General features: G+C 40.6%; 1 protein-coding gene across 3 annotated transcripts in view; it reads left to right on the top strand.

Annotated features, from left to right (window-relative positions):
* GPHR (golgi pH regulator) overlaps nt 1-27,025 on the top strand; it is a 218,194-nt gene that overhangs the window by 154,264 nt on the left and 36,905 nt on the right. For 2 of the 3 annotated variants that reach the window (XR_011391904.1, XM_070084285.1), the window contains exons 7-8: nt 12,629-12,772; nt 25,747-25,932. Coding sequence is in view for 2 of the 3 variants with exons in the window: in XM_070084285.1 (XP_069940386.1) it covers nt 12,629-12,772; nt 25,747-25,932 (330 nt within the window). In the remaining variant the exon portion in view is untranslated. The remainder of the gene's footprint in view (nt 1-12,628; nt 12,773-25,746; nt 25,933-27,025) is intronic. The other variant, XM_070084286.1, reaches the window with a different exon arrangement.

Genomic DNA, 27,025 nt, shown 5'->3' with positions numbered 1-27,025 from the left:
AATGAATAATAGGCTTTTAGGGCAGAAGAAAGGAATTTATAGATATATCAAAAGAGGTGAGGGTCATCTTATGAATCAGTATATTGACATTAAGAGGGACATTAACCGCTTCAGGGTCCAAGGCCCAAATCTGAAGTGGTGCCCCAGTGTCCAAGAATTTTCAAAAAAAAAATTTGTTATTTTTTCTTATGAAATGGTAGAGAATCTTTTTGTGAAGGTAATAAAACAAAAAGTACGAAATTTCATGGAAAATTGATGAAATTATGCTCTCGCGAATTTTGATGTGTCAGAGATATTTACGAATCGGCGATTTTGCCGACTTTGACTCCCATTTTAGGCCAATTACATTATTCCAGTCAACCAAATTCTTAGCTATTTCACTAGTATTACTTCTATTCTATCGATTGAGCACAAGAAATCGCCAAGTCAACTGTTTCAACTACAAATTAAAGTGATCGGAAATTGTTAATTTGGCCAATTTAACACAAAGTTCAAAATATTCCAATTTCAAAATAGGGTCCAGAATAAACAATGTAGGTATTCCTGGAACTAAACTAACATTTCCTCTGTTCATTAGTTACGTTTTGAAGCTTTACAAATAAATTCCTTTTTTATTTTTTTATTCACATAATGAATTTTTATTCACACCAAAAAATAGAAGATTTACTGTTATGCAATACTGTAATGATTGTATAAATATCATCACCATATTTGTGAATGCATATTAGACCCACCAGCTGGCGTGTATTAGACGTGTGAGGTCGTTTGTTTACTCTTGAATATCGGCAAAAATTTAACATTTCTGCTACTTTGAGCTCAGTTTCAAGTCATTTCCAGTGCTAAAACCAATCAAAATCATCTCTATTTCTGTAATATGTCTTCCATTCTATCAAATGAGACCAAGAAATCGCAAATACAACTATAAAAAACATACGAAAAAACACTGCAAAGTCGCTGTTTTAATTGAAAAATCATGATTTCAGTTTTTTTCTCTCATTATACACAGCGTGCTACAGGATCTGTTTTATGTGGTGCACACTTACCACATAGATGTATTCTCTCATATCTAGGCCCAAATGTACCACTCACAGTTTATCAGAGTGAGCTGAGCTCATGATGTAGATCTACGGTTTGGACCCTGAACGTAAAGCCGTAGATCTACGGGACGGACCCTCAAAGGGTTAAATAGGGGATAAGAAAAGCTAAATGGGAGTACGAAATTAAAGTTGCTAGGGATTCGAAAACTAACCCAAAAAGTTTTTTCCAGGTGTATAGAACAAAAGTTAGAGATAAGATAGGGCTCCTTAAAAGTAACTATGGGCATCTTAGTGACAAAGAGAACGAAATGTGCTCGTGTTTAAATAATTATTTTCTCTCTCTGTTTTTACACAAGAAGACACTAACAATATCCCAGTAATTAATTTTTATAGTGGGCCTGAAGAAGATAAATTATGTAACCTCACAGTCACTAGTGAAATGGTTATGAAATAAATGGACCGACTGAAACAAAATAAATCACCAGGTCCTGATGAGCTTTTTTCAAGGGTTCTTAAGGAGACGAGTCATTACCGTCAAAATACCGCCCGATAAGCCTGACCTCAATTGTAGGCAAATTGCTAGAGTCAGTAATAGCTGAGATTATAAGAAGCCATCTGGATAAGCATAATCTGATTAATGATACTCAGCATGGATTCACGAGAGGCTGTTCTTGTCTAACTAATTTATTAACTTTCTTCAGTAAAGCTTTTGAGGCTGTTGATCACAATAAAGAATTGGATATTGTTTATTTAGATTTTAATAAGGCTTTTAATAGAGTACCACACCAAAGACTGTTCAAGAAAGTGGCAGCCCATGGCACTGGGGGAAAAATGCTTTCATGAATTGAGTCATGGCTCGCAGACAGGAAGCAGAGAGTATGCATAAATGGGGTTAAATCCGAGTGCGGATCTGTAATAAGTGGCGTTCCACAGGGATAAGTCTTGGGCCTTTTGTTGTTTATAATATATATCAATGATCTTGATGAGGGAATTGCAAGTGATATGAGCAAATTTACCAATGACACAAAGATAGGTAGGATAATTGATTCAAACGTAGATATCAGGGAACTTCAGGAGGATTTAGACAAATTCAGTACCTGGTCAGAAAAGTGGCAGATGCAGTTCAGTGTAGATAAATGCAAGGTTTTGAAGCTCGGGAGTGTCCATAACCCTAGCACTTATAAGTTAAATAATGTAGAACTTAGCCATACAGATTGCGAAAAGGACTTGGGGGTTATGATAAGCAGTAAGCTTAAACCAAGACAGCAATGCCTAAGTGCACGTAATAAGGCAAACAGATTACTGGGATATATATCAAGAAGTGTAAGCAACAGAAGTTCAGAGGATATATTACAGCTTTATACATCATTGGTAAGGCCTCACCTAGATTATGCAGCTCAGTTCTAGTCTCCATATTACAGAATGGACATAAATTCATTAGAAAACATTCAGTGTAGAATGATTAAATTAATACATAGATTTGGAATTCTTCCTTATGAAGAAAGATTGAAGACCCTTAAACCTTTGAGGGTCCATGCCGTAGATCTACGGCTATACGTTGAGGGTCCAAACCGTAGATCTACGCCAAAATTCTAGCAGCGTCAAATTTAGCACAAGAAGGCTGGTAGGCCTACATCTGAGAGAATGGGTCTGCGTGGTGTGTGTGTGCTACATAAACAAGAATTCTAGGCGCCCGCATAGCATTGTGGGAGTGCCGTCTCAGTTACCTTGGTTCACCATGCCTTGTCGCAAGGCAGCTCTCACTCCAAGGTGAATTGGAACTCTCCTTTTTCTGTCTGATAGTTCTGACTGATGGAAGTGGAAATGAAGACGAATTCTATGGTTTTGATCAGTCAGTGACTGAAAGGAATGACCAGGATATCAAAACTAGTGCAGAAAATCCTGACGATCCTCAACCTTCTACCTCTGGTGGGGGCACATCTCACTCACGTTCAGTTGTACCTCATTGCAAGAGAAAACTAATATTTTCGTGTGGCCAGGCCTCAGACTTCAGTAATGATGATGATGATGATAGTGACATGGATTGTGATTTTATTGCTCTTGACGATCATTCAAGTAGTGATAGTGAGGAATCATATTCACCAGTGAAGCGTCGGTATATATGCTGCTGCATGCACTCAGGTAGTGTTCCCTATGCGGTGCCCAGGGGAGTACATCCTGGAGTACATCCCAGAGTACATCCTGTGCCCCTACACCAGGAATAGACAGTGAAAGTCAGGATGATGTGGCTACACTTGGCATGGATAGACCACAGGCATCAGTAGGTGGTGGTAGTGGTGATGGTAGTGCCACGGCCATGCATGACTCGCCAGCCCAGGCTGGGACCCATGCCACTGACTCCTCAGCTCAAGGACAAAGCGAAGCATCAGCCACCACCCCACCACAACTACAACTACCACCATAACCAGCTTATGATGCCCAGTATCCACCAGCAAACCGTATCTGGGATTGGCAGCAAAATCCCAATTTTGTTCCCAACCCCCACCAGTTTGATGACTCTCAAAGTGGAATTCTATCAACTTGTCCCCTTGGAAACATTGCAAATGAACTGGAATTCTTTGAACTATTCTTTGACTAGCCCTTGATGGAAACTATTGTCAGGGAAAGTAACAAGTATTTTGAGTACATCATGGCAAATACGATCATATCACCACAGTCAAGACTACACCAGTGGAAAGAGACAACTGTTGCTGAAATGTATTTACTTTTTGCAACAATAATGCTTATGCCTCATGTCTATAAGCATTATATAAAATCATACTGGTCCACAGATCGGCTAATTTCTACCCCGGCCTTCAGTGAAATCATCCCACTGAGCAGGTTTATCTTACTGTTATGTATGTTGCACTTCTCTGACAAAACCAGACCTGACAGAAGTGACAGGTTATACAAAATTAGAAATGTTTTTATGTATCTGAAACAAAAGTTCAACATGTACTTTTTTCCATTCAAGAATCTTGTCATTGACGAGTCTTTAATTTTGTTCAAAGGTAGACTGTCGTTCAAGCAGTATATACCGAGCAAGAGGAAACGCTTTGGTATAAAACTGTTTGTACTCTGTGATTGTAACAGTGGCCTGGTATTGGATATTATTGTATACACGGGAAGTAAAGCATTGAAAGATACCAGGATGTTATTGGGTATCTCAGGTGACATAGTGAGAAGCATGATGGCACCTTATCTTGGTAAGCGGCATACATTATATACTGATAACTGGTACACAAGCCCTTTACTCAGTGATTTCTTATGAGTGAACATGACAGATATGTGTGGCACAGTGTGTTCTAATCGTAAACATATGCCCAGGTTCAACGCAGGCACTAGTAGTGGTGAGGTGGTGTTTACTGCCAATGACGTCATGGCATTATCGTGGCATGACAAACGAGATGTCACATTGTTGACAACCATTCACCCTAACGAAATGAAAGACAGTGGCAAAGTTGATAGACTGACTAATGAACGTATTCGAAAACCAGTGACAGTGACTGATTATACACAAAACATGCGCTTGGTTGACAAATGTGACATGCAGATTGGCTTTGTTGATTGTGTTCGTAAGAGTTACAAGTGGTACATGAAATTTCCATCTCATGGACATTTCAGTGCTCAATGCATATAATATGTACCAAATGAAGACTGGCAACAGATCACCGTATAGTGAATTTTGTTTGTCTGTTGTCAGACAACTCATAATGAGGTACCAGGTAACACCTGCTATACAAAACCATCCTCAAACTCCTCAGGAAATACCCAAGTGTTTGAGGAGGGAAGGTGATCACTTCAAGTCCTTGTTTCAAGGACTTCCACAAGTTGCAGCAGTTCTATAAACATGTCCAGTGACTGTACATACATATGTAAATATATAATAGAATATTGTAATTATACAACATTTGTGTATGTTCATTGTAGTAAACAAAAGTGGTACACAATATTATAATAACTTTAGTGCAGTTATTGTGTTCAATACAGTGAATGTTTATATATATACATTATATACAGTATTGGTCTCACAGGCCACAAATGTTACTAGAAAAAGAAAAAAATTAGAAAAGACAAGAAAAAAGTATAAAAAACGTAAAATAAAGAAATGCGACTTTGTGAAAATCGCTGATGTCACCGCCACCCGGTCATTTTGGGTCAACTTCTCACCTCTGTATCTTGGTTACCTGGAGGTTATTCCGGGGATCAACGCCCCTGCGGCCGGTCCAGAAAATTTTTGTTTTGTTTTATTACCTTCAAAAAATATACTCTTTAATTCTGTAAGAAAAAATGTTTTTTTTTTTTTCTTCAAAATTTCTTGGACACTGGGTCACCCCTTGAGATTTTGCCTTTGGACCCTGAAAGGGTTAACCCCTTGACTGTCGCAACCCCAAATCCTGAGGTTTCTCCTGGTGTTGCAAAATTTCCGAAAAAAAAAATTTTTCTTATGAAATGATAGAGAATTTTTTCCCAATTGTAATGACGCCAAAAGAACGAAATTTGATGGAAAACTGACAGAATTATGCTCTCGCGAAGTTAGCGACCTCGGCAATATTTACGAATCGGCGATTTTGCCCACTTTGAACCCTATTTTTGGCTAATTCCATTGTTCCAGTCGACCAAACTCATAGCTATTTCTTTAGCACTCCATTTTTTCTATCGATTGAGTACAAGAAACTGCCTATTTACGGATTTCAACTACCCAATAACGTGGTCAGAAATTTGCAATTTGGCCAATTTCACGAAAATTAAAAAATATGACAGTATCAAAATAGAGTCCAGAATGAACAATGCAGACATTCCTGGCTCTAAAATATTTTCTTTGTTCATCAGTCACGTCTCCAGGCCCTTCTGATATTACTCTTGCTTTCTATTTTGAATTTTTATTTAAACAAAAAATGCAAGATTTACTGTTATGCAGACTACTGCAGTATTGTAATAATTGTATAAATAATGTCAACCCATTCATGACTGCATATTAGAATGGCTACTTGGACATTTATTGGAAAATGACATCATTTGTTTACTTTTTAACATTGGCAAAAATCAAACATTTCCCCTACTTTGAGCTCCATTTCAAGATTCTTTTCATAATAAAACCAATCAAAATCACCTCTATTTCTATAATATGTTTTCCATTCTATCAAATGAGACCAAGAAAACAAGAATACAACCATAAATACTGTACGAAAATAGACCACAAAGTTGGCATTTTAATTAACCCTTAAAGTGTCCAAACAGATTTACGCTCACATGCGTAGTGCTCCAAAAGTAGATCTACGGTTTTTTACATATTTTCAAATATAACAAAAAAAAAAAGTAGATCAAGTTTTTTTACACTTTTTCAAATGTAAAAAAAAAAAAAAAAAAAAAAAAGGATCTACCATTTTTTATGTACTTTCAAATGTTGAAAAAACGTAGATCTATGTTTGGACAGTTTAAGGGTTAAAAAAAAGTCGAAGTTTTTTTTTCTTATTATGCACTGCGTGCTGCAGGATTTTTTTTATATGGTGCACACTGACCACACAGACCCATTCTCTCACATGTGGGCCTACCAGCTTTCTCCTGCTTAATTTGAAGCCACTAGAATTTATGAGTATATATACGTCAAAAACGGTGGCTCGTAAGACGTATATATACGACCAAAACAGTCAAATGGTTAAACATACCCAATACATCTTCAACCCCATTGCCTATACAGTGGACCCTCGGGTATCGGGTGTAATCTGTTCCAGAAGGTCGGCCTACAACCGAAATGTCCGAAAACCGAAATAATATTTCCCACAAAAATTAATGTAAATACAATTAGTCCGTTCCAGACACCTAAAAATATTAACAAACAATACATTTTTTAAAGATTAACTGTAGTTTTACATACACAAAACAATGAGAAAGGAATATAAACACTAATTTTACTAATAAATGAACATTACATACCATTATTGAAGACTCTTGTTGGCATATGGAAGAAGGCGAGGAGGAGTTACTTCCCTTTTTTGTCTTTTACTGCCACTAAGACCAGCTTGAGTCACTGCACCCCTGTCACACAAAAAAACTGTCCACTTCTTGCCTTCCTACTACACTCCCTGCATGCCTGCTACACTCCCTGCATGCCTGCTACACTCCCTGCATGCCTGCTACACTCCCTGCATGCCTGCTACACTCACTGCCATCCTGCTACACTCCCTGTATGCCTGCTATACTCCCTGCCTTCCTGCTACACTCCCTGCCATCCTGCTACACTCCCTGTATGCCTGCTACACTCCCTGCCTTCCTGCTACACTCCCTGCATGCCTGCTACACTCCTTGCCTCTATACAAACAAACAAAGTTTATTTCTTTGCAAGGTTACATTGAGATTATGAAATTACAATAATGGGGTACAGTGCAAAGAGAGCCACTATCATGCCTAGGCATTATGGGCAGACTTATGGGCTTACATACTACTTAATACTAAAGAAATTGATCATAGTTTAAGTTATACATCTTCTTTGTTTATAGCAAACAGTAGTTTTACTCTAATTACAATAGTTTCAATAATGAATATTGAAGTTAAATTATGGGAATATAACATTGTGAGTTGTTGAAAGTAGTTTGCAGTATGAGAATGCTACAGTTGGGTGTAAGGCAGTATTGTTATTGGTAGGTATTTATGCTGCAAAGTAGCACCCACAGCGGAGCGGTGGGTGGATGCATCCAATACGGCTGATAACCGATATGACAGCTGATAACTGGGATAGAATTTTGGCCAAAAAAGTGAGTGAAAACCGAATTGGCCGATATCCAGAATGGCCAATAACTGAGGGTCCACTGTATTCTCGTTTTCCCATCTATCCTCCATTACTTGTTTTTATCTTACCCTAACTGCCTCCTCCTTTAGCTTATAAACCTTCACATGTGTGTACAAGCATACATATACACACATACCCTTCTGGGTTTTCTTGTCTTTTTCTTACTAGTTCTTGTTTTTGTTTATTTCCTCTTATCTCCATGGGGAAGTGGAACAGAATTCTTCCTCTGTAAGCCATGCGTGTTGTAAGAGGCTACTGAAATGCAAGGAGCAAGGGGCTTGTAACCCCTTCTCCTATATACATTACTAAATTTAAAAAAAAATATAATTTTTTTTTTTGGGGGGGCTACCCTACTTCAGTGGGATACGGCCGGTGCGTTAGAAGAAGATATATGCAGCGTCCAATAATTTATGTAGTTTTATGTTGTCAGTAGTATCATAATCCTAGCTTTAGATTGCCTGAAATGCTATGCATAACTACTGGGCTTCTCCATGTAAGATACCCAATTTATTGTTAACCTGTTGTAGCTCTAATGTATCTTCTTGGGAATAAAATTATTATATTTTTTTGTTATCTTGCTATTCTTCCATCCAGAGAGAACTTTTCAAAATACTGTATTTTGGGATGTTCTCAGTAGGTTTAATGCTTTATTGGCATTGTGGGCAGTAAATGATCTTTGTAACTTTTCCAGTTCTAATATCTCTCCATCCTTAACCCTTTCAGGGTCCAAGGCCCAAATCTGGAGTCACGCACCAGTGTCCAAGAACTTTCAAAAAAAAAATTTGTTATTTTTTCTTATGAAATCGTAGAGAATCTTTTTGTGAAGGTAATAAAACAAAAAGTACGAAATTTGGTGGAAAATTGACGAAATTATGCTCTCACGAATTTTGATGTGTCAGTTATATTTACGAATCGGCGATTTTGCCGACTTTGACTCCCATTTTAGGCCAATTACATTATTCCAATCAACCAAATTCTTAGCTATTTCACTAGTATTTCTTCTATTCTATCGATTGAGCACAAGAAATCGCCAAGTCAACTGTTTCAACTACAAAATAAAGTGGTTGGAAATTGTTAATTTGGCCAATTTAACACAAAGTTCAAAATATTCCAATTTCAAAATAGGGTCCAGAATGAACAATGTAGGTATTCCTGGCACTAAACTAACATTTCCTCTGTTCATTAGTTATGTTTTGAGGCTTTACAAATAAATTCCATTTTGATTTTTTATTCACATAATGAATTTTTATTCACACCAAAAAATAGAAGATTTACTGTTATGCAATACTGTAATAATTGTATAAATATCATCACCATATTTGTGAATGTATATTAGACCCACCAGCTGACGTGTATTAGACGTGTGAGGTCGTTTGTTTACTCTTGAATATCGGCAAAAATTTAACATTTCCGCTACTTTGAGCTCAGTTTCAAGCCATTTCCAATGCAAAAACCAATCAAAATCATCTCTATTTCTGTAATATGTCTTCCATTCTATCAAATGAGACCAAGAAATCGCAAATACAACTATAAAAAACATACGAAAAAACACTGCAAAGTTGCTGTTTTAATCGAAAAATCATGATTTCATTTTTTTTCTCTCATTATACACAGTGTGCTGCAGGATCCGTTTTATGTGGTGCACACATACCACATAGATGTATTCTCTCATATCTAGGCCCAAATGTACCACTCACAGTTTATCAGAGTGAGCTGAGCTCATGGCGTAGATCTACGGTTTGGACCCTGAACATAAAGCCGTAGATCTACGGGACGGACCCTGAAAGGGTTAAATGAAGTCATCAGTACCGAACAATATTTTGAATGAGAAAGCCTAAGTGGTATGAACAGTGTCACCAATGGCATTATATCTCTTCTTTTGAAAGTTTCTGTTATCCATCTTGTCTTTTTTTCTGAACTTTATGGCATTTGCCTTTTTGTGTTCTCTAAATGATAGGTCATCTGATGTTTCTGTACCCATTTTTTACATACATCAATAGTTGGAATTTGTCTTATTTTCTATTGCCCATTGGAGAACTTTGTTGATCTCTGCTGCAAATTTTCCATATCTTTTCTACCAAGGCCACTTTCATGCTTACTTTGGTATCATCCACACAGGATAGTGCAAAGATGTTGTTAGTGTTTTAATATATGTATGCTACATATGAAGTGAAAAACAGTGAGGAATTAGGACTATTCCTAGTTCACTCTGTGTGGCTTTAATAAGTTAGGTAGAGAATTATGGTTTTCATATAGTATATAAAAAATACAGTATTACAACTTAGCACAATTTAAAACAATGAGATTGAAACAGTTTAAAGTTTGAAGTAATGATTAAATAGTTGAGCAATCAATAAGCACAATTTTCAGTAATGAAACTGAAACAATTTTAAGTTGAACAGTCATAAATTACTTAGGAGTTTTTTGAGTACAATATGTAATTCAGTTAATTTTATGCAGTTATGATTTAATATTGCATCTTTATGTTTGTTGACATTTCTCTTGACCTGCAAATGGCACCATGTATGGTCTGTAAGTGTTAGTGTATGTAAGTTTTGATAAATTTTAACTTTTTATAATAGATTTGTGCATATTTTATGGTAGTAAATAATGAAATAGAGTATTATCTTCACATATTTTATGTATTCATGACATACCTAACTTTTTCTTAATTTTTTCAATATTTCTAGGCTATGCAGTTTGTCTGAGTTTTTTCATATTGTCATTTTTTTTTTTTTGTATGACTAATTAATGACCTAATGGGCTTTCACTCCAGGCTCGCATTTATCAAATGCCTTATTGAAATCCATGTAGATTACATCTGAATTTTTCTATTCTTCCAAGCCTCCATAATCTTATAACAGTTTAACCCTTTCAGGGTTTCGGCCGTACTAGTACGGCTTACACGCCAGGGTTTTTGACGTACTCGTACGCCTAAATTCTAGCGCCCTCAAATCTAGTGAGAGAAAGCTGGTAGGTCTACATATGAAAGAATGGGTCTATGTGGTCAGTGTGCTTGGTATAAAAAAAATCCTGCAGCACACAGTGCGTAATGAGAAAAAAAAACTTTGATCGTGTTTTTGGATTAAAACAGCGACTTTGCACTGTATTTTCGTATGGTATTTGCTGTTCTATTCTAGTTTTCGTGGTCTCATTTTATAGAATGGAAGACTTATTACAGAAATTGAGATGATTTTGACTGGTTTTACAAAGAAAACTACCTTGAAATTGCGCTCAAAGTAGCAGAAATGTACGATTTTTACCAAAGTTCAAAAGTAAACAAATGCTATGCGTCCAATACACGTCAACTGGTGAGTCTAATATTCTTTCACAAGTGCACTGATAATATTTATATCATTTCTACACCAATGCAGTAGTCTGCATAACAGTAAATCTTCTATTTTTTTGTGAGTATAAAAATTCAAAGTGGAAAGCAAAAGAATGTAAGATGGGCATGGGGACATGACTAATGAACAGAGGAAATGTTATTTTAGTGCCAGGAATGTCTTCTTTATTCTGGACCCTATTCTGAAATTGGCATCTTTTGAAATTTGTGTGAAATTGGCAAAATTGCTGAATTCTGACCACTGTATTGGATAGTTGAAATTGGTAAATGGGTGGTTTCTCGTACTCATTCGATAGAAAAAATGGAGTTCTAGTGAAATAGTTATGATTTTTGTCAACAAGTACACTGGAATTGGCAGAAAATAGGGCTCAAAGTGGGCAAAATCGCCGATGCGTAAACATAGTCGAGACCGCTAACTTCGCGAGAGCATAATTCTGTAAGTTTTCCATAAAATTTCATACTTTTGGTGTCATTATGATCAGGAAAATATTCTCTATCTTTTCATAAGAAAAAAATAATTTTTTTTTTTTTTTAAATTTGGTCGACCCTGAGAACAAGTCTCTGAGAGGGCCTGTCGACCCTGAAAGGGTTAAGAGTTGTGAAAAGCATGATCTTCCTATTCTAAATTCATTTTGACTTAACATGTGTTGGTCATGCTTTTCCATAGAATTTGTAATTTAGCATCTCTCTACCCTTTAAAAAGCTTTTATGATGTGAGATGTTAATGTTACTTGTCTGTAATATATTTCCCAGGGCTCTGCTGTCTCCTTTGTGCAGAGGAGCTATGACTACCTTATTTATAGTCCCCTGTGTCTAAACTCCTCCACAAAATACTGGGCTTGTGCTAGGAGTTTTCCAGTCCTTCACAAATAAAGAGGTCCATGAATCAGGCCCTGATGTATGTATAGACAGGTTTTCTATTTCATTTTCAATTTCTAACAGGTTTGTGCTAATGCCTGATATATGATTTGTAGGGTATATTGTGTTGGTTAGTGATTGCTGTACATTAATTCTTGCCATCCATTCAGAATTTCAAAAAAATTGAAATTGTGATTTATGTGGTCAGAGACATACCACTAGTTCATTATTGTTCTCCTAGTGGTTAACTACCTCTAGAGTACTCTTGTGTACCTACAGTACTTCATTAGATTTTAAGGGCTAAATTTTTCATTACAGTTTCTGTGTATTCATGATAGACCATCATAAAAATAATATCATTGTAAAAGAAAACAGCTTTATAAAAATAAAGTTGTTTCATTTTACATTGTATTGCACTATCTGCATCTGATAATGGCCTTAGAGAACAATTCATGTACAGTATGCAAAATCTTCATCGCCTTTTCAGATGTGCAGATCTAATGATTTATTGTTAATGTGCCTGAGATGGTAGTAAAGGGTCCAAGATTTTGTCCCTTTATACCTGACTAGTTCCTGCTCAATTATTTTTCCTAACAGGAACTCTCCAGACAGCTATTTTTGGAATCTGTGGAACTGCAGAATCAGAGGGAGAGACTTGAATGGGCGAGTACATTCCAAGGACGATTTTTCAACTTTATGGGCTATTTTTTTTCCCTGTACTGCTCTTGGAAAATATTTATAGTGAGTATCCCTGATAAGTAATGGTTAAATGGATGCTTATAATGTAGTTACTTCCTTTACTGTTTATACATTTTTTATGTTGAATCACTACTGACAATACAGTGGAACCTCAGTTTTCATATGCCCGGGTTTTCGTAGGATTCGGTTTTTGACGACTTTTTTCATCAAAATTTTGTCCCAGTTTTCGTAGAGTTGACAATGGTCCGCCATACGGAAGTGGCATACATGTGTCCATCGATCTCGCCAAGATGTACGGGAAGTCCGCATCAACGTTCCGTGACAATGCCTTGTCCCATTTTAGACAAATCTTAAAGAGACGCCAGAAAGAGACCTCTCAGGGTAGATTTTTTGTGCGACAAGGGTCCAGTGACTCTTAAGTTGATCCTAGTGCCAGTAAAAGACAAAAAAGGGAAGTAACCCCAGGTAGGGCCTTGATACCTGAAGTCCTTATGGAGGGGGACTCCCCTTCCAAACAGTAACCTCTCCTCCCTCTCCACTCCTCACCGTCTTCCATACGTCAACAAGAGTCTTCAATAAAGGTAAAAGTGATGTTAAATGTTCATTTATCTATTTCATTAGTCATTTATATTTATTTCTCATTGTTTTCTGTAAGTAAAACTATAATTATTCTCTATAAAATGTATTTTTTGTTATTATTTTTGGGTGTCTGGAATGGATTAATTGGATTTACATTATTTCTTATGGGAAATATTGTTTCAGTTTACATACAGTTCGGTTTCCGTCAGATTTTCTGGAACAAATTAATCACGAAAACCAAGGTTCCACTGTACTGTATTTAAGAAAATGTACAGACGAGTGCAGGTCATGTGTAATGAAAGTGATTTGTGCAAAACTTAGCACAGGAATATATACAAAACTTATATTAGCACAGGAATATATACAAAGTATTTATAGGTCCCAGCAATGTTTTGGATATGTGGAAGTATATAATAATAATGAGGAGGAGGAGGAGGGGGAGAAGGAGGAAGAGGAGGAGGGGAGGAGGAGGAGAAGGAAAAGGAGGAGGAGGAGGAGGAAGAGGAAGAGGAGGAGGAGGAGGAGGAGGAGGAGGAGGAGGAGGAGAAGAAGAATACGTAATAATAATATTGCGTGTCGTATGAGGCGACTAAAATGCCGGGAGCAATGGGCTAGTAACCCCTTCTCCTGTATACAATTACTAAAAAAGAGAAGAAGAAAAACTTTATAAAACTGGGTTGCTTAAATGTGCGTGGATGTAGTGTGGATGACAAGAAACAGATGATTGCTGATGTTATGAATGAAAAGAAGTTGGATGTCCTGGCCCTAAGCGAAACAAAGCTGAAGGGGGTAGGAGAGTTTCAGTGGGGGGAAATAAATGGGATTAAATCTGGAGTATCTGAGAGAGTTAGAGCAAAGGAAGGGGTAGCAGTAATGTTAAATGATCAGTTATGGAAGGAGAAAAGAGAATATGAATGTGTAAATTCAAGAATTATGTGGATTAAAGTAAAGGTTGGATGCGAGAAGTGGGTCATAATAAGCGTGTATGCACCTGGAGAAGAGAGGAATGCAGAGGAGAGAGAGAGATTTTGGGAGATGTTAAGTGAATGTATAGGAGCCTTTGAACCAAGTGAGAGAGTAATTGTGGTAGGGGACTTGAATGCTAAAGTAGGAGAAACTTTTAGAGAGGGTGTGGTAGGTAAGTTTGGGGTGCCAGGTGTAAATGATAATGGGAGCCCTTTGATTGAACTTTGTATAGAAAGGGGTTTAGTTATAGGTAATACATATTTTAAGAAAAAGAGGATAAATAAGTATACACGATATGATGTAGGGCGAAATGACAGTAGTTTGTTGGATTATGTATTGGTAGATAAAAGACTGTTGAGTAGACTTCAGGATGTACATGTTTATAGAGGGGCCACAGATATATCAGATCACTTTCTAGTTGTAGCTACACTGAGAGTAAAAGGTAGATGGGATACAAGGAGAATAGAAGCATCAGGGAAGAGAGAGGTGAAGGTTTATAAACTAAAAGAGGAGGCAGTTAGGGTAAGATATAAACAGCTATTGGAGGATAGATGGGCTAATGAGAGCATAGGCAATGGGGTCAAAGAGGTATGGGGTAGGTTTAAAAATGTAGTGTTAGAGTGTTCAGCAGAAGTTTGTGGTTACAGGAAAGTGGGTGCAGGAGGGAAGAGGAGCGATTGGTGGAATGATGATGTAAAGAGAGTAGTAAGGGAGAAAAAGTTAGCATATGAGAAGTTTTTACAAAGTAGAAGTGATGCAAGGAGGGAAGAGTATATGGAGAAAAAGAGAGAAGTTAAGAGAGTGGTGAAGCAATGTAAAAAGAGAGCAAATGAGAGAGTGGGTGAGATGTTATCAACAAATTTTGTTGAAAATAAGAAAAAGTTTTGGAGTGAGATTAACAAGTTAAGAAAGCCTAGAGAACAAATGGATTTGTCAGTTAAAAATAGGAGAGGAGAGTTATTAAATGGAGAGTTAGAGGTATTGGGAAGATGGAAGGAATATTTTGAGGAATTGTTAAATGTTGATGAAGATAGGGAAGCTGTGATTTCGTGTATAGGGCAAGGAGGAATAACATCTTGTAGGAGTGAGGAAGAGCCAGTTGTGAGTGTGGGGGAAGTTCGTGAGGCAGTAGGTAAAATGAAAGGGGGTAAGGCAGCCGGGATTGATGGGATAAAGATAGAAATGTTAAAAGCAGGTGGGGATATAGTTTTGGAGTGGTTGGTGCAATTATTTAATAAATGTATGGAAGAGGGTAAGGTACCTAGGGATTGGCAGAGAGCATGCATAGTTCCTTTGTATAAAGGCAAAGGGGATAAAAGAGAGTGCAAAAATTATAGGGGGATAAGTCTGTTGAGTGTACCTGGTAAAGTGTATGGTAGAGTTATAATTGAAAGAATTAAGAGTAAGACGGAGAATAGGATAGCAGATGAACAAGGAGGCTTTAGGAAAGGTAGGGGGTGTGTGGACCAGGTGTTTACAGTGAAACATATAAGTGAACAGTATTTAGATAAGGCTAAAGAGGTCTTTGTGGCATTTATGGATTTGGAAAAGGCGTATGACAGGGTGGATAGGGGGGCAATGTGGCAGATGTTGCAAGTGTATGGTGTAGGAGGTAGGTTACTGAAAGCAGTGAAGAGTTTTTACGAGGATAGTGAGGCTCAAGTTAGAGTATGTAGGAAAGAGGGAAATTTTTTCCCAGTAAAAGTAGGCCTTAGACAAGGATGTGTGATGTCACCGTGGTTGTTTAATATACTTATAGATGGGGTTGTAAGAGAAGTAAATGCGAGGGTCTTGGCAAGAGGCGTGGAGTTAAAAGATAAAGAATCACACACAAAGTGGGAGTTGTCACAGCTGCTCTTTGCTGATGACACTGTGCTCTTGGGAGATTCTGAAGAGAAGTTGCAGAGATTGGTGGATGAATTTGGTAGGGTGTGCAAAAGAAGAAAATTAAAGGTGAATACAGGAAAGAGTAAGGTTATGAGGATAACAAAAAGATTAGGTGATGAAAGATTGAATATCAGATTGGAGGGAGAGAGTATGGAGGAGGTGAACGTATTCAGATATTTGGGAGTGGACATGTCAGCGGATGGGTCTATGAAAGATGAGGTGAATCATAGAATTGATGAGGGAAAAAGAGTGAGTGGTGCACTTAGGAGTCTGTGGAGACAAAGAACTTTGTCCTTGGAGGCAAAGAGGGGAATGTATGAGAGTATAGTTTTACCAACGCTCTTATATGGGTGTGAAGCGTGGGTGATGAATGTTGCAGCGAGGAGAAGGCTGGAGGCAGTGGAGATGTCATGTCTGAGGGCAATGTGTGGTGTGAATATAATGCAGAGAATTCGTAGTTTGGAAGTTAGGAGGAGGTGCGGGATTACCAAAACTGTTGTCCAGAGGGCTGAGGAAGGGTTGTTGAGGTGGTTCGGACATGTAGAGAGAATGGAGCGAAACAGAATGACTTCAAGAGTGTATCAGTCTGTAGTGGAAGGAAGGCGGGGTAGGGGTCGGCCTAGGAAGGGTTGGAGGGAGGGGGTAAAGGAGGTTTTGTGTGCGAGGGGCTTGGACTTCCAGCAGGCATGCGTGAGCGTGTTTGATAGGAGTGAATGGAGACAAATGGTTTTTAATACTTGACGTGCTGTTGGAGTGTGAGCAAAGTAACATTTATGAAGGGATTCAGGGAAACCGGCAGGCCGGACTTGAGTCCTGGAGATGGGAAGTACAGTGCCTGCACTCTGAAGGAGGGGTGTTAATGTTGCAGTTTAAAAACTGTAGTGTAAAGCACCCTTCTGGCAAGACAGTGATGGAGTGAATGATGGTGAAAGTTTTTCTTTTTCGGGCCACCCTGCCTTGGTGGGAATCGGCCGGTGTGATAATAAAAAAAAAAAAAATATTAGGTAATAATAAATTCCCTCGAAGCATGAAAAACAAAGTTCACCCCTGACAGTGACATGATAGGATGAGATAACATCTGATAAGAGCTGACATTTGATGAGCATACACGAGGGTGGGAGGGTGCGGTTGATAAGAAAAGATTAGAGGTGACATTTGATGAGCATTGCCCTCGCTTTGTTTTCGCTGGTGCACAAACATGTCTGTCTGTCTGTCTAGCTCCCTGTCTATCTGTCTATCCATCTACCTTTCTGTCTCAGAGAGAGCCACAAGACTGCGTCATCACGTTTACTCACATCTTCAAGCAGTATAGCACTTTGTCTGGATTTTTTGGGTTATCCTAGGTAATTTATACTATGTACACTTGTATTTATGTGTACCTGTGAGACAGAGATAGACAGAGACAGATTGAAAGAGATAGACAGAGACAGATAGTCAAAGGCAGAGACAGACAGACAGAGAGACAGACACAGATAGAGACACACAGATAGACTGATAAAGACAGACAGACAGAGAGACAGATAGACAGAGACAGAGATAGACATAGATCGACAGACCCTAAACTTGGGGTTAACATCACTTTCCTCTTAAAAGAGGTGTGTTAATATGACATTACATAAGTGAAGCCTTGGTGTTTGCTGCACTGTTTGCTCTAGCTGGGGCTCAATTTAACTGGCACTCCCACAAGGTACTAATTGGTTCCAGATTTTTTTAATACTGTGCACACCTAGTGTTAAGACACATTCTATGCTGACCAGGCATCTCAGGCCAATCGTGCAAAATTTGGAGGCAGGAAAATTAAAATGTATATATACGTTTGGGGTGATATGCGTAAGTACGTATATATACGTTTGGACCGTTTAGGGGTTAATTAACACATCGGCTGTCTGCCACCAAGGCAGGGTGTCCTGAAAAAGAAAAACTTTCATCATCATTCACTCCATCACTGTCTTCCCAGAGGTGCGCTTACACTCCAGTTATAAAACTGCAATATTAAGGTTTACTATACAAATAGTAGGAGTCTAAGAAATAAGATAGATGAGCTAAGATTACTTGCAAGTGTAGGTAATATAGATATTATTGGTATAACAGAGACCTGGTTCAACCTGAAAGATAGAGAAATGCCTTCTGAATGCAACATACAGGGTTATAAACTGTTCCACACTGACAGGGTCAACAGGAAGGGTGGTGGGGTGGCGATGTATGCCAGAGAAGATTTAAATTGTTGTCTTAGACATGATATAAGATTAGAAACATCGAACACAAAATCTGTTTGGCTACAGTTTTTCGAGGGACGTGACAAATTAATTTTGGGTGTGATTTATAGGCCCCCAAATCTTGATAGGGAGTGCAGTAAGCTGTTATGGGACGAAATTCATAAGGCATCTAAATATGAAAATGTGATAATGGGAGATTTTAACTTTAGACAAATTGATCGGAACAATATGACAGGAAATCTTGAGTCTAGTGACTTTCTTAATACGGTTCAGGATTGCTTTTTAGAACATGTTGTGACAACCAACTAGAGGGACCAGTCTGCTTGACTTAGTTCTTGCCAACAAAGATTCACTAATTAATAATCTTGAGGTTAATGATGAGCTTGGGGAAAGTGATCACAAATCACTTAGTTTCAATATATCATGGAATTACCCAGATAACTGCAATCAAATCTGTCCCAGATTTTGGCTTGGCCGACTTCATGGGACTGAAAAATTACCTGGGTGGGCTAAATTGGAGTACCCTGACTATGGGTCAGGTAGGTGATCTTGGTTGCCAATATGACGTTTTACAGAGCATAGTTCTAGCTGCCCAGACAACTTTTGTTCCGAGTAGGGAAATTAGATCTAACAAAAATTATCCCAAATGGATGAACAATAGATTAAAACATCTCGTTTGTCAAAAGAGAGGCATATATAGGCGTATCAAAAGAGGGGATGGGCAGTTAAGAAATCAATATATTCAGTTAAAGAGAGAAATAAAGAAAGGAATAAGAAAAGCAAAAAGGGATTATGAGGCTAAGGTCGCAAGGGATTCAAAGACTAACCCAAAAGGGTTCTTTCAGGTATACAGAAGTAAGATTAGGGACAAGATTGGCCCACTTAAGAGTAACTCTGGTCAGATCATTGACAGTGATAAGGATATGTGTGAAATTCTCAATACCTACTTCCTGTCAGTTTTCACCCAGGAAAATACTAGCAATATTCCTGAAATAATAGATTATGTAGAACAGGATGATGATAAACTATGTACGATTGCAGTAACTAGTGACATGGTCCTCAGACAAATAGAGAAACTAAAACTTAACAAATCCCCAAGCTCTGATGAACTGTTTGCAAGGGTGTTAAAAGAATGTAAAGTGGAACTTAGCATACCTTTGGCTAATCTTTTTTAACTTATCACTACAAACTGGCATAGTGCCTGATAAGTGGAAAATGGCAAATGTAATACCTATTTACAAGGCAGGTGACAGGTCCTTGGCTTCGAACTATAGACCAATAAGCCTTACCTCCATAGTGGGAAAATTTATGGAATCAATAATTGCCAAAGCAATTCATTGCCATCTTGATTAATGAATCTCAACACGGTTTTACAAAGGGGTGTTCCTGTCTTACGAATTTACTAACTTTCTTCACTAAAGTGTTTGAGGAGGTAGATCATGGTAATGAATATGATATTGTGTATATGGACTTCAGTAAGGCTTTCGATAGAGTTCCACACCAGAGGCTATTGAGGAATCTTAAGGCACACGGAATAGGAGGAGAAATTTTTTTCCTGGGTAGCGGCATGGCTGACAAATAGACAGGGGCCTAGAGACATGACTAATAAACAGAGGATATGTTATATTAGTGCCAAGAATGTCTACATTGTTTATTCTGGACCTTATTTTGAAATTGGCATCTTTTTAATTTGCATGAAATTGGTCAAATTGCCAATTTCTGACCACTTTATTGGGTAGTTCAAATTGGTAAATGGGTGGTTTCTTGTTCTCAATTGATAGAAAAAATGGAGTTCTAAAGAAATAGCTATGAGTTTGGTCAACTGGAACAACGGAATTGGCCAAAAACAGTGTGCAAAGTCGGTGAAATCACTGATCCGTATATGTCGCCGAGACCGCTGACTTTGCGAGAGCGTAATTCCGTGAGTTTTCGACCAAATTTCATACTTTTGGTGTCATTAACATTGGGAAAAGTTTATCTATCATTTCATAAGAATTTTTTTTTTTTTTTTTTTTAAATTTTGCAACATAGAATGACAGTTTCAGAAAGGGGCTTGCGACGGTCAAAGGGTTAACCCTTTGACTGTTTCCGACGTATAAATACGTCTTACGAGCCAATGTTTCTGACGTATTTATACGCATAAATTCTAGCAGCTTCAAATCAAGCAAGAGAAATCTGGTAGGCCCACATGTGAGAGAATGGGTCTCCATGGTCAGTGTGCACCATATAAAAAAAATCGCAGAGCCAGTGGTGCATTGTGGGAATGCCATTTCAGTTGTCCTTTTTCAGCATGTCTAGCGGTAAGAAATATGTGATTCCCCAGCAAATCTGGGACTCTTCTCTTCCCAAGTGATGCTCTAACACAGATGGAAGTGTCAGTGAAGAACAATTTCATGATTTGGAGGAGTTTGAGACCAAAAGCAATGGAGGAGGAGGAGGAGGGGGAGGAGTGGAGGAAGAGGAGGAGGAGGAGGAGGAGGAGGGAAGGAAGAGGAGGAGGAGGAGGAGGGAAGGAAGAGGAGGAGGAGGAGGAGGAGGAGGAGGAGAAGAGGAGGAGGAGGAGGAGGAGGAGGAGGAAGAAGATGTAATAATATTGTTCCCTTGAAGCAAGAAAAAAAAAAGTCCACCCCATGACAGTGACAAGATAAGGGGAGATAACATCTGATAAGAGCTGACTTTGATGAGCGTAAAGGAGGGTAATATTACATGACCATCGCCCTCCCTTTGTTTTTGCTGGTACACAAACATTTGTCTGTCTGTCTATTTGTCTGTCTGTCAAGCTCCCTGTCTGTCCATCTAGCTCTCTGTCTCAGAGAGAGCCACAAGACTGTGTCATCACGTTTACTCACATCTTCAAGCAGAGTATAGCACTTTGTCTGGATTTCTTGGGTTATCCTAGGTAATTTACACTATGTATACTTGTATTTATGTGTACCTGTGAGACAAAGATAGGCAGACAGATAGAAAGAGAGACAGATTGAAAGATATAGAATGAGGGAGAAAGATAATTAGATAGAATGGAGGAGGGGAAGCAGCATCCGACCCCATTGTTTTGACAGGCGGTAGGGGCAGTGACTAATGAGACAATATGTCACTTTGACAGCTGCCGACTTCTGACTCAAAACAATTATAAGCCACACACTCGCACACGAGGAGGAGGAGGAGGAGGAGGAGGAGGGAGGAGGAGGAGGAGGAGGAGGAGGAGGAGGGAGGAGGAGGAGGAGGAGGAGGAGGAAGAGGGAGGAGGAGGAAGAGGAGGAGGAGGAGGATGGAGGAGGAGGAGGAGGAGGAGGAGGGAACAGGAGGAGGAGGAAAGAGGAGGAGGAGGAGGGAGAAGGAGGAGGAGCACGAGGAAGAGCAGGAGGAGGAGGAGGAGGAGGAGGAGGAGGAGGAGGAGGAGGAGGAGGAGGAGGAGAAGGAGGAGGAGGAGGAGGAGGAGGAGGAGGAGGAGGAGGAGGAGGAGGAGGAGGAGGAGGAGGAGGGAGGAGGAGGAGGAGGAGGGAGGAGGAGGAGGAGGAGGAGGAGGAGGAGGAGGAGGAGGAGGAGGGAGGAGGAGGAGGAGGGAGGAGGAGGAGGAGGAGGAGGAGGAGGAGGAGGAGGAGGAGGAGGAGGAGGAGGAGGAGGAGGAGGAGGAGGAGGAGGAGGAGGAGGAGGAGGAGGAGGAGGAGGAGGAGGAGGAGGAGGAGGAGGAGGAGGAGGAGGAGGAGGAGGAGGAGGAGGAGGAGGAGGAGGAGGAGGAGGAGGAGGAGGAGGAGGAGGAGAGGAGGAGGAGGGAGAGGAGGAAGAGGAGGGAGAGGAGGAGGAGGGAGAGGAGGAGTAGGAGGAGGAGGAGGAGTAGGAGGAGAGGGAGGAGGGGGAGGAGGAGGAGGAGGAGGAGGGGAGGAGGAGGAGGAGGAGGGAGGAGGGAGGAGGAGGAGGAGGAGGAGGGAGGAGGAGGAGGAGGAGGAGGAGGAGGGAGGAGGTGGAGGAGGAGGAGGAGGAGGAGGAGGAGAAGGAGGGAGGAGGAGGGAGGAGGAGGAGGGAGGAGGAGGAGGAGGAGGGAGGAGGAGGAGGAGGAGGAGGAGGAGGAGGAGGAGGAGGAGGAGGAGGAGGAGGAGGAGGGAGGAGGAGGAGGAGGAGGGAGGAGGAGGAGGAGGAGGGAGGAGGAGGAGGGAGGAGAGGAGGAGGGAGGAGGAGGAGGGAGAGGAGGAGGAGGAGGAGGAGGAGGAGGAGGAGGGAGAGGAGGAGGAGGAGGGAGAGGAGGAGGAGGAGGGAGAGGAGGAGGAGGGAGAGGAGGAGGAGGAGGGAGAGGAGGAGGAGGAGGGAGAGGAGGAGGAGGGAGAGGAGGAGGAGGAGGGAGAGGAGGAGGAGGAGGGAGAGGAGGAGGAGGAGGAGGAGAGGAGGAGGAGGGAGAGGAGGGGGAGGAGGAGGAGGAGGGGGAGGAGGAGGGGGAGGAGGAGGAGGAGGGAGGGAGGAGGAGGAGGGGAGAGGAGGAGGGGGAGGAGGAGGAGGGGGAGGAGGAGGAGGAGGAGGGAGGAGGAGGAGGAGGGAGGAGGAGGAGGAGGAGAAGAGGAGGGAGGAGGAGGAGGAGGAGGAGGGAGGAGGAGGAGGAGGGAGGAGGAGGAGGAGGAGGGAGGAGGAGGAGGAGGGAGGAGGAGGAGGAGGGAGGAGGAGGCGGCGGGAGGAGGAGGAGGAGGATGGAGGAGGAGGAGGAGGGAGGAGGAGGAGGGAGGAGGAGGAGGAGGAGGAGGAGGAGGAGGAGGAGGAGGAGGAGGAGGAGGAGGGAGGAGGAGGAGGAGGGAGGAGGAGGAGGAGGGAGGGAGGAGGGAGGGAGGAGGGAGGAGGAGGAGGAGGAGGGAGGAGGAGGGAGGAAGAGGAGGGAGGAGGAGGAGGAGGGAGGAGGAGTAAGAGGGAGGAGGAGGAGGATGAGGAGGGAGGAGGGGGAGGAGAGGAGGAGGAGGAGGAGGGAGGAGGAGGAGGGAGGAGGAGGAGGAGGTGGAGGGTGGAGGAGGAGGAGGGAGGAGGAGGAGGAGGAGGAGGAGGAGGAGGAGGAGGAGGAGGAGGAGGGAGGAGGAGGAGGGGGAGGAGGAGGGGAGGAGGAGGGGGAGGAGGAGGGGGAGGAAGAGGAGGAGGGGGAGGAGGAGGAGGAGGGGGAGGAGGGGGAGGAGGAGGAGGGGGAGGGTGAGGAGGAGGAGGAGGAGGAGGAGGGGGAGGAGGAGGAGGAGGGGGATGAGGAGGAGGGGGAGGAGGAGGAGGAGGGGAGGAGGAGGAGGGGGAGGAGGAGGAGGAGGAGGAGGAGGGGGAGGGGAGGAGGAGGGGGAGGAGGAGGGGGAGGAGGAGGGGGAGGAGGAGGAGGAGGAGGAGGAGGAGGATGAGGATGAGGATGAGGATGAGGATGAGGATGAGGATGAGGATGATGATGATGATGATGAGGATGACGATGACGATGAGGATGATGATTTTATTTTGTTTGTTTGTTTTTGTGTGCTTATTGAGTTGTATACAACGAGTGTATATATATACATTGCACCTTACTTTGGTCTCATAGGCCACATAAGTTATGTGAAAAAATAAAATAGTGAAAAAAACAAAAAACCTTCAATTACAAGTAAACTAAAGTTTACCGGGTGAGCGGCAGTCGCCGCTGTTGCCATACGCTGCTCATTTTCTGCAAACTTCACGGCTCTATATCTCGGTAAGTACTGATGGCAAAAAATTTTTTTTTGGACTAAAACACTCAGAAAGATAATCTTAACATTTTCATAAGAAAAAATAATTTTTTTTTTTTTTGAATATTTGGCGACATAGAATGACTTAAGAAATCGTAATGACACGATTGCAAATAAACCATACCCCCGGCCAGGATTGAACCCGCGGTCATAGAATCTCAAAACTCCAGCCCGTCGCTGGAGTTTTGAGACTCTAAGACCGCGGGTTCAATCCCGGCCGGGGGTATGGCGACATAGAATGACAGTTTCAGAGAGGGGCCTGAAACAGTCAAAGGGTTAATGTGCCTCAGTGATTATTATTGAGTATTATTATTATCATTATTAATATGGTGTCTCGAGACATAGACACTCTTATTGATTTTAATGTGTACCTGCACGTCAGCACAGTATGTAAATTTACTTAGGTACAGGTGCACATAAGTTTAATTATCAGAGTATATATAAAACATGAAATAACTTTAAAACACTTGAAATTTTGAAAAGATTCCAGACATAATGGAGAGACATGGAGCTCACGGAGAATGTAAACAAACCGGGTGAGGTGTGATGACAGTACATGTATTAGAAAGTCAGGTGGGGGGAGTTGTAGTGAGTTTTGGTCATAATTTGAAATGTCCATATTAGCAAAACACTGTAAAGCAAAATGGGGCCCTACTGTACATTGTTTCCTTTTTTTTTTTTTTTTTTTTCAATTTAGAAACCTATAACTTTTTTTTTTAGGGGGTGTAATAAATATAACCCCGTTTTTCCCATATGTTCTTCAGTTCAGTTTACGTGTTTTTTTTATTACACTCCATTTTCAGGAACATAACTACTGTGTTATCTGATAGTCAACTGTAATAACACACAAAAGAATCAAAATTTAATTGTTTATCTAATAATGCTGTTAGGGAAATAAATGCTTGATAAAGAAATCATAGTCTCTTCTTTTTAAAAATATAATACAAAAGTTAAATTTTTCATGGAGAAGTTATGCTAATTGGTAACCAATCTGGGTGATGTATAATGTGATGAATGGATTAAATCAACACCATACCTCCTTGACATTTTCATCTCTTTCTTTTGCTCTAGATTACCTTTCTTTCAGCAGTTACTTATGTCCATCACTTACTGTCCCCTTCTTTATTTCATTCATTTTGACTTCTCTTTATAACCAGTGACACCACTCTTGTACTCCATCTTTCTCATACTCCTAATCTAGCTATTCCTAAATAATGATTTAACATACAGTAATTTGGTTTAAATACCACCTTGTACTATATATGCATTTTGAAATTTGTTTCTATTAGAACTGTAGTTACTGGCATCTTTTTTTTGTTTATCATTTCTTTTAGCTTTAATCTTTTTGAGATTAAATTACCGGTACTCCATTTATGTCTGTACCATTCTCATGTTATATATTTTTATGTCTCTTATATTTACTATTTGATGCCCTGATTTCCCACAAGGGAAGAATTATACCCAGTATTACATTGGAGATGTATATTTATACCTAATAAATTAAGCCCCATTATATTTTTCAACTTACGTCTTTGATTATTTCTTGTATAGATTTTTGTACATTGAGTGCCTTGGTGGGAGATAGCCATTGAGATGAAAAAAATTAAGGCTAGGTTATTTAAACATGTATTAAATATTATCCATTCTCTTCTGTTTTTAGTCTCTGGTGAACATTGTATTTGACCGAGTGGGTAGAAAGGACCCTGTTACTAAAGGCATGGAGATTGCTGTTCACTGGTTGGGCTTTGATATTGATGTGCAGTTCTGGTCCCAACATATTTCTTTCTTCCTTGTGGGCTGCATTATTCTCACATCAATAAGAGGATTCATCCTTACACTTACCAGGGTATGTTGCTATAAATAACAAAAAGGCACAATACCGTGACTGGAACGATACACAAATAACCCGCACATAAAAGACAGAAGCTTACGACGACGTTTCGGTCCGACTTGGACCATTGACAAAGTCACACTAACAGGGGAGGAGCAGGACGGCTATATATAGGCAGGAAGAGGTGGAGGTAGTAGTAGTGGTAGTAGTAGTAGTAGTAGTAGTAGTACAAGAATTGTATATAATACCGACAGGATGAAATGACACACGCACAACACCCGGGCATCCTCACCGTAGACGTTTCGCCATCCAGCCAGCCACTGGATGGCGAAACGTCCACAACAAAGACAACCAGACGCCGCACATGTGTCTAATTTCATCAGTAGTTGTAGTAGAAGAAGAAGAGGTAGTGGTAGTGGTAGTGGTAGAAGTGGGAAATAAGGAAGACGAGCCAGTCAAATACAAAGGAAGGGGAGCACTGCAAGAGAGCTAGAAACCCACAGAGGGAGAGCAAGCGCACCGAGGTGCGTGAAAGGGGAAGTGGTGAAATAAAATAAAGAAGGAACAGAAACACGAGACAGGAGAGAGAAAGACAACCCAGAGGAGAAAAGGAGAGAGGAAAGGGGAAGAGGAAGAAGAAAAAGAAGAAGAAGAAGAAAAAATGAGGAATCAGGTTAAGTCACGGGTGTTCTGAAGTTTGGAGCATTTTACAATGTAGTGGGAGAGGAAGGCATCTACAGAGACAAAGCCAGGGCTAAGGTTCATACAAGGAAAGTTGTGTATAAGAGAGGATTCAACTAAACGGCGACTGTTCGAGTTGGAAGTAGGGAAGACAGTTTTAGCAGAAGACCAGTCAATAGGATGGCTATGATCTCTGACGTGACAGAAAAGAGCATTGTTAGTGTCGGCAAGCCTAACACTATTTTTGTGCTCCCTAAGTCTGTCAGAAAGAGAACGACCAGTTTCTCCAAAGTATTGAAGAGGACAGGAGGAGCAAGAAATAGAGTAGACACCAGGAACATCTGTAGAGGGAGGAGAGGTATGAACGAGATTAGTGCGAAGAGTGTTAGTCTGGCGGAAGGTAACCTTGATGTCTAAGGGACGGAGA

The sequence above is a fragment of the Cherax quadricarinatus genome, chromosome 12 (assembly GCF_038502225.1).
Source record: "Cherax quadricarinatus isolate ZL_2023a chromosome 12, ASM3850222v1, whole genome shotgun sequence".
Lineage (NCBI taxonomy): Eukaryota > Metazoa > Arthropoda > Malacostraca > Decapoda > Parastacidae > Cherax > Cherax quadricarinatus.
This window is presented reverse-complemented; position numbering and strand designations above follow the sequence as displayed.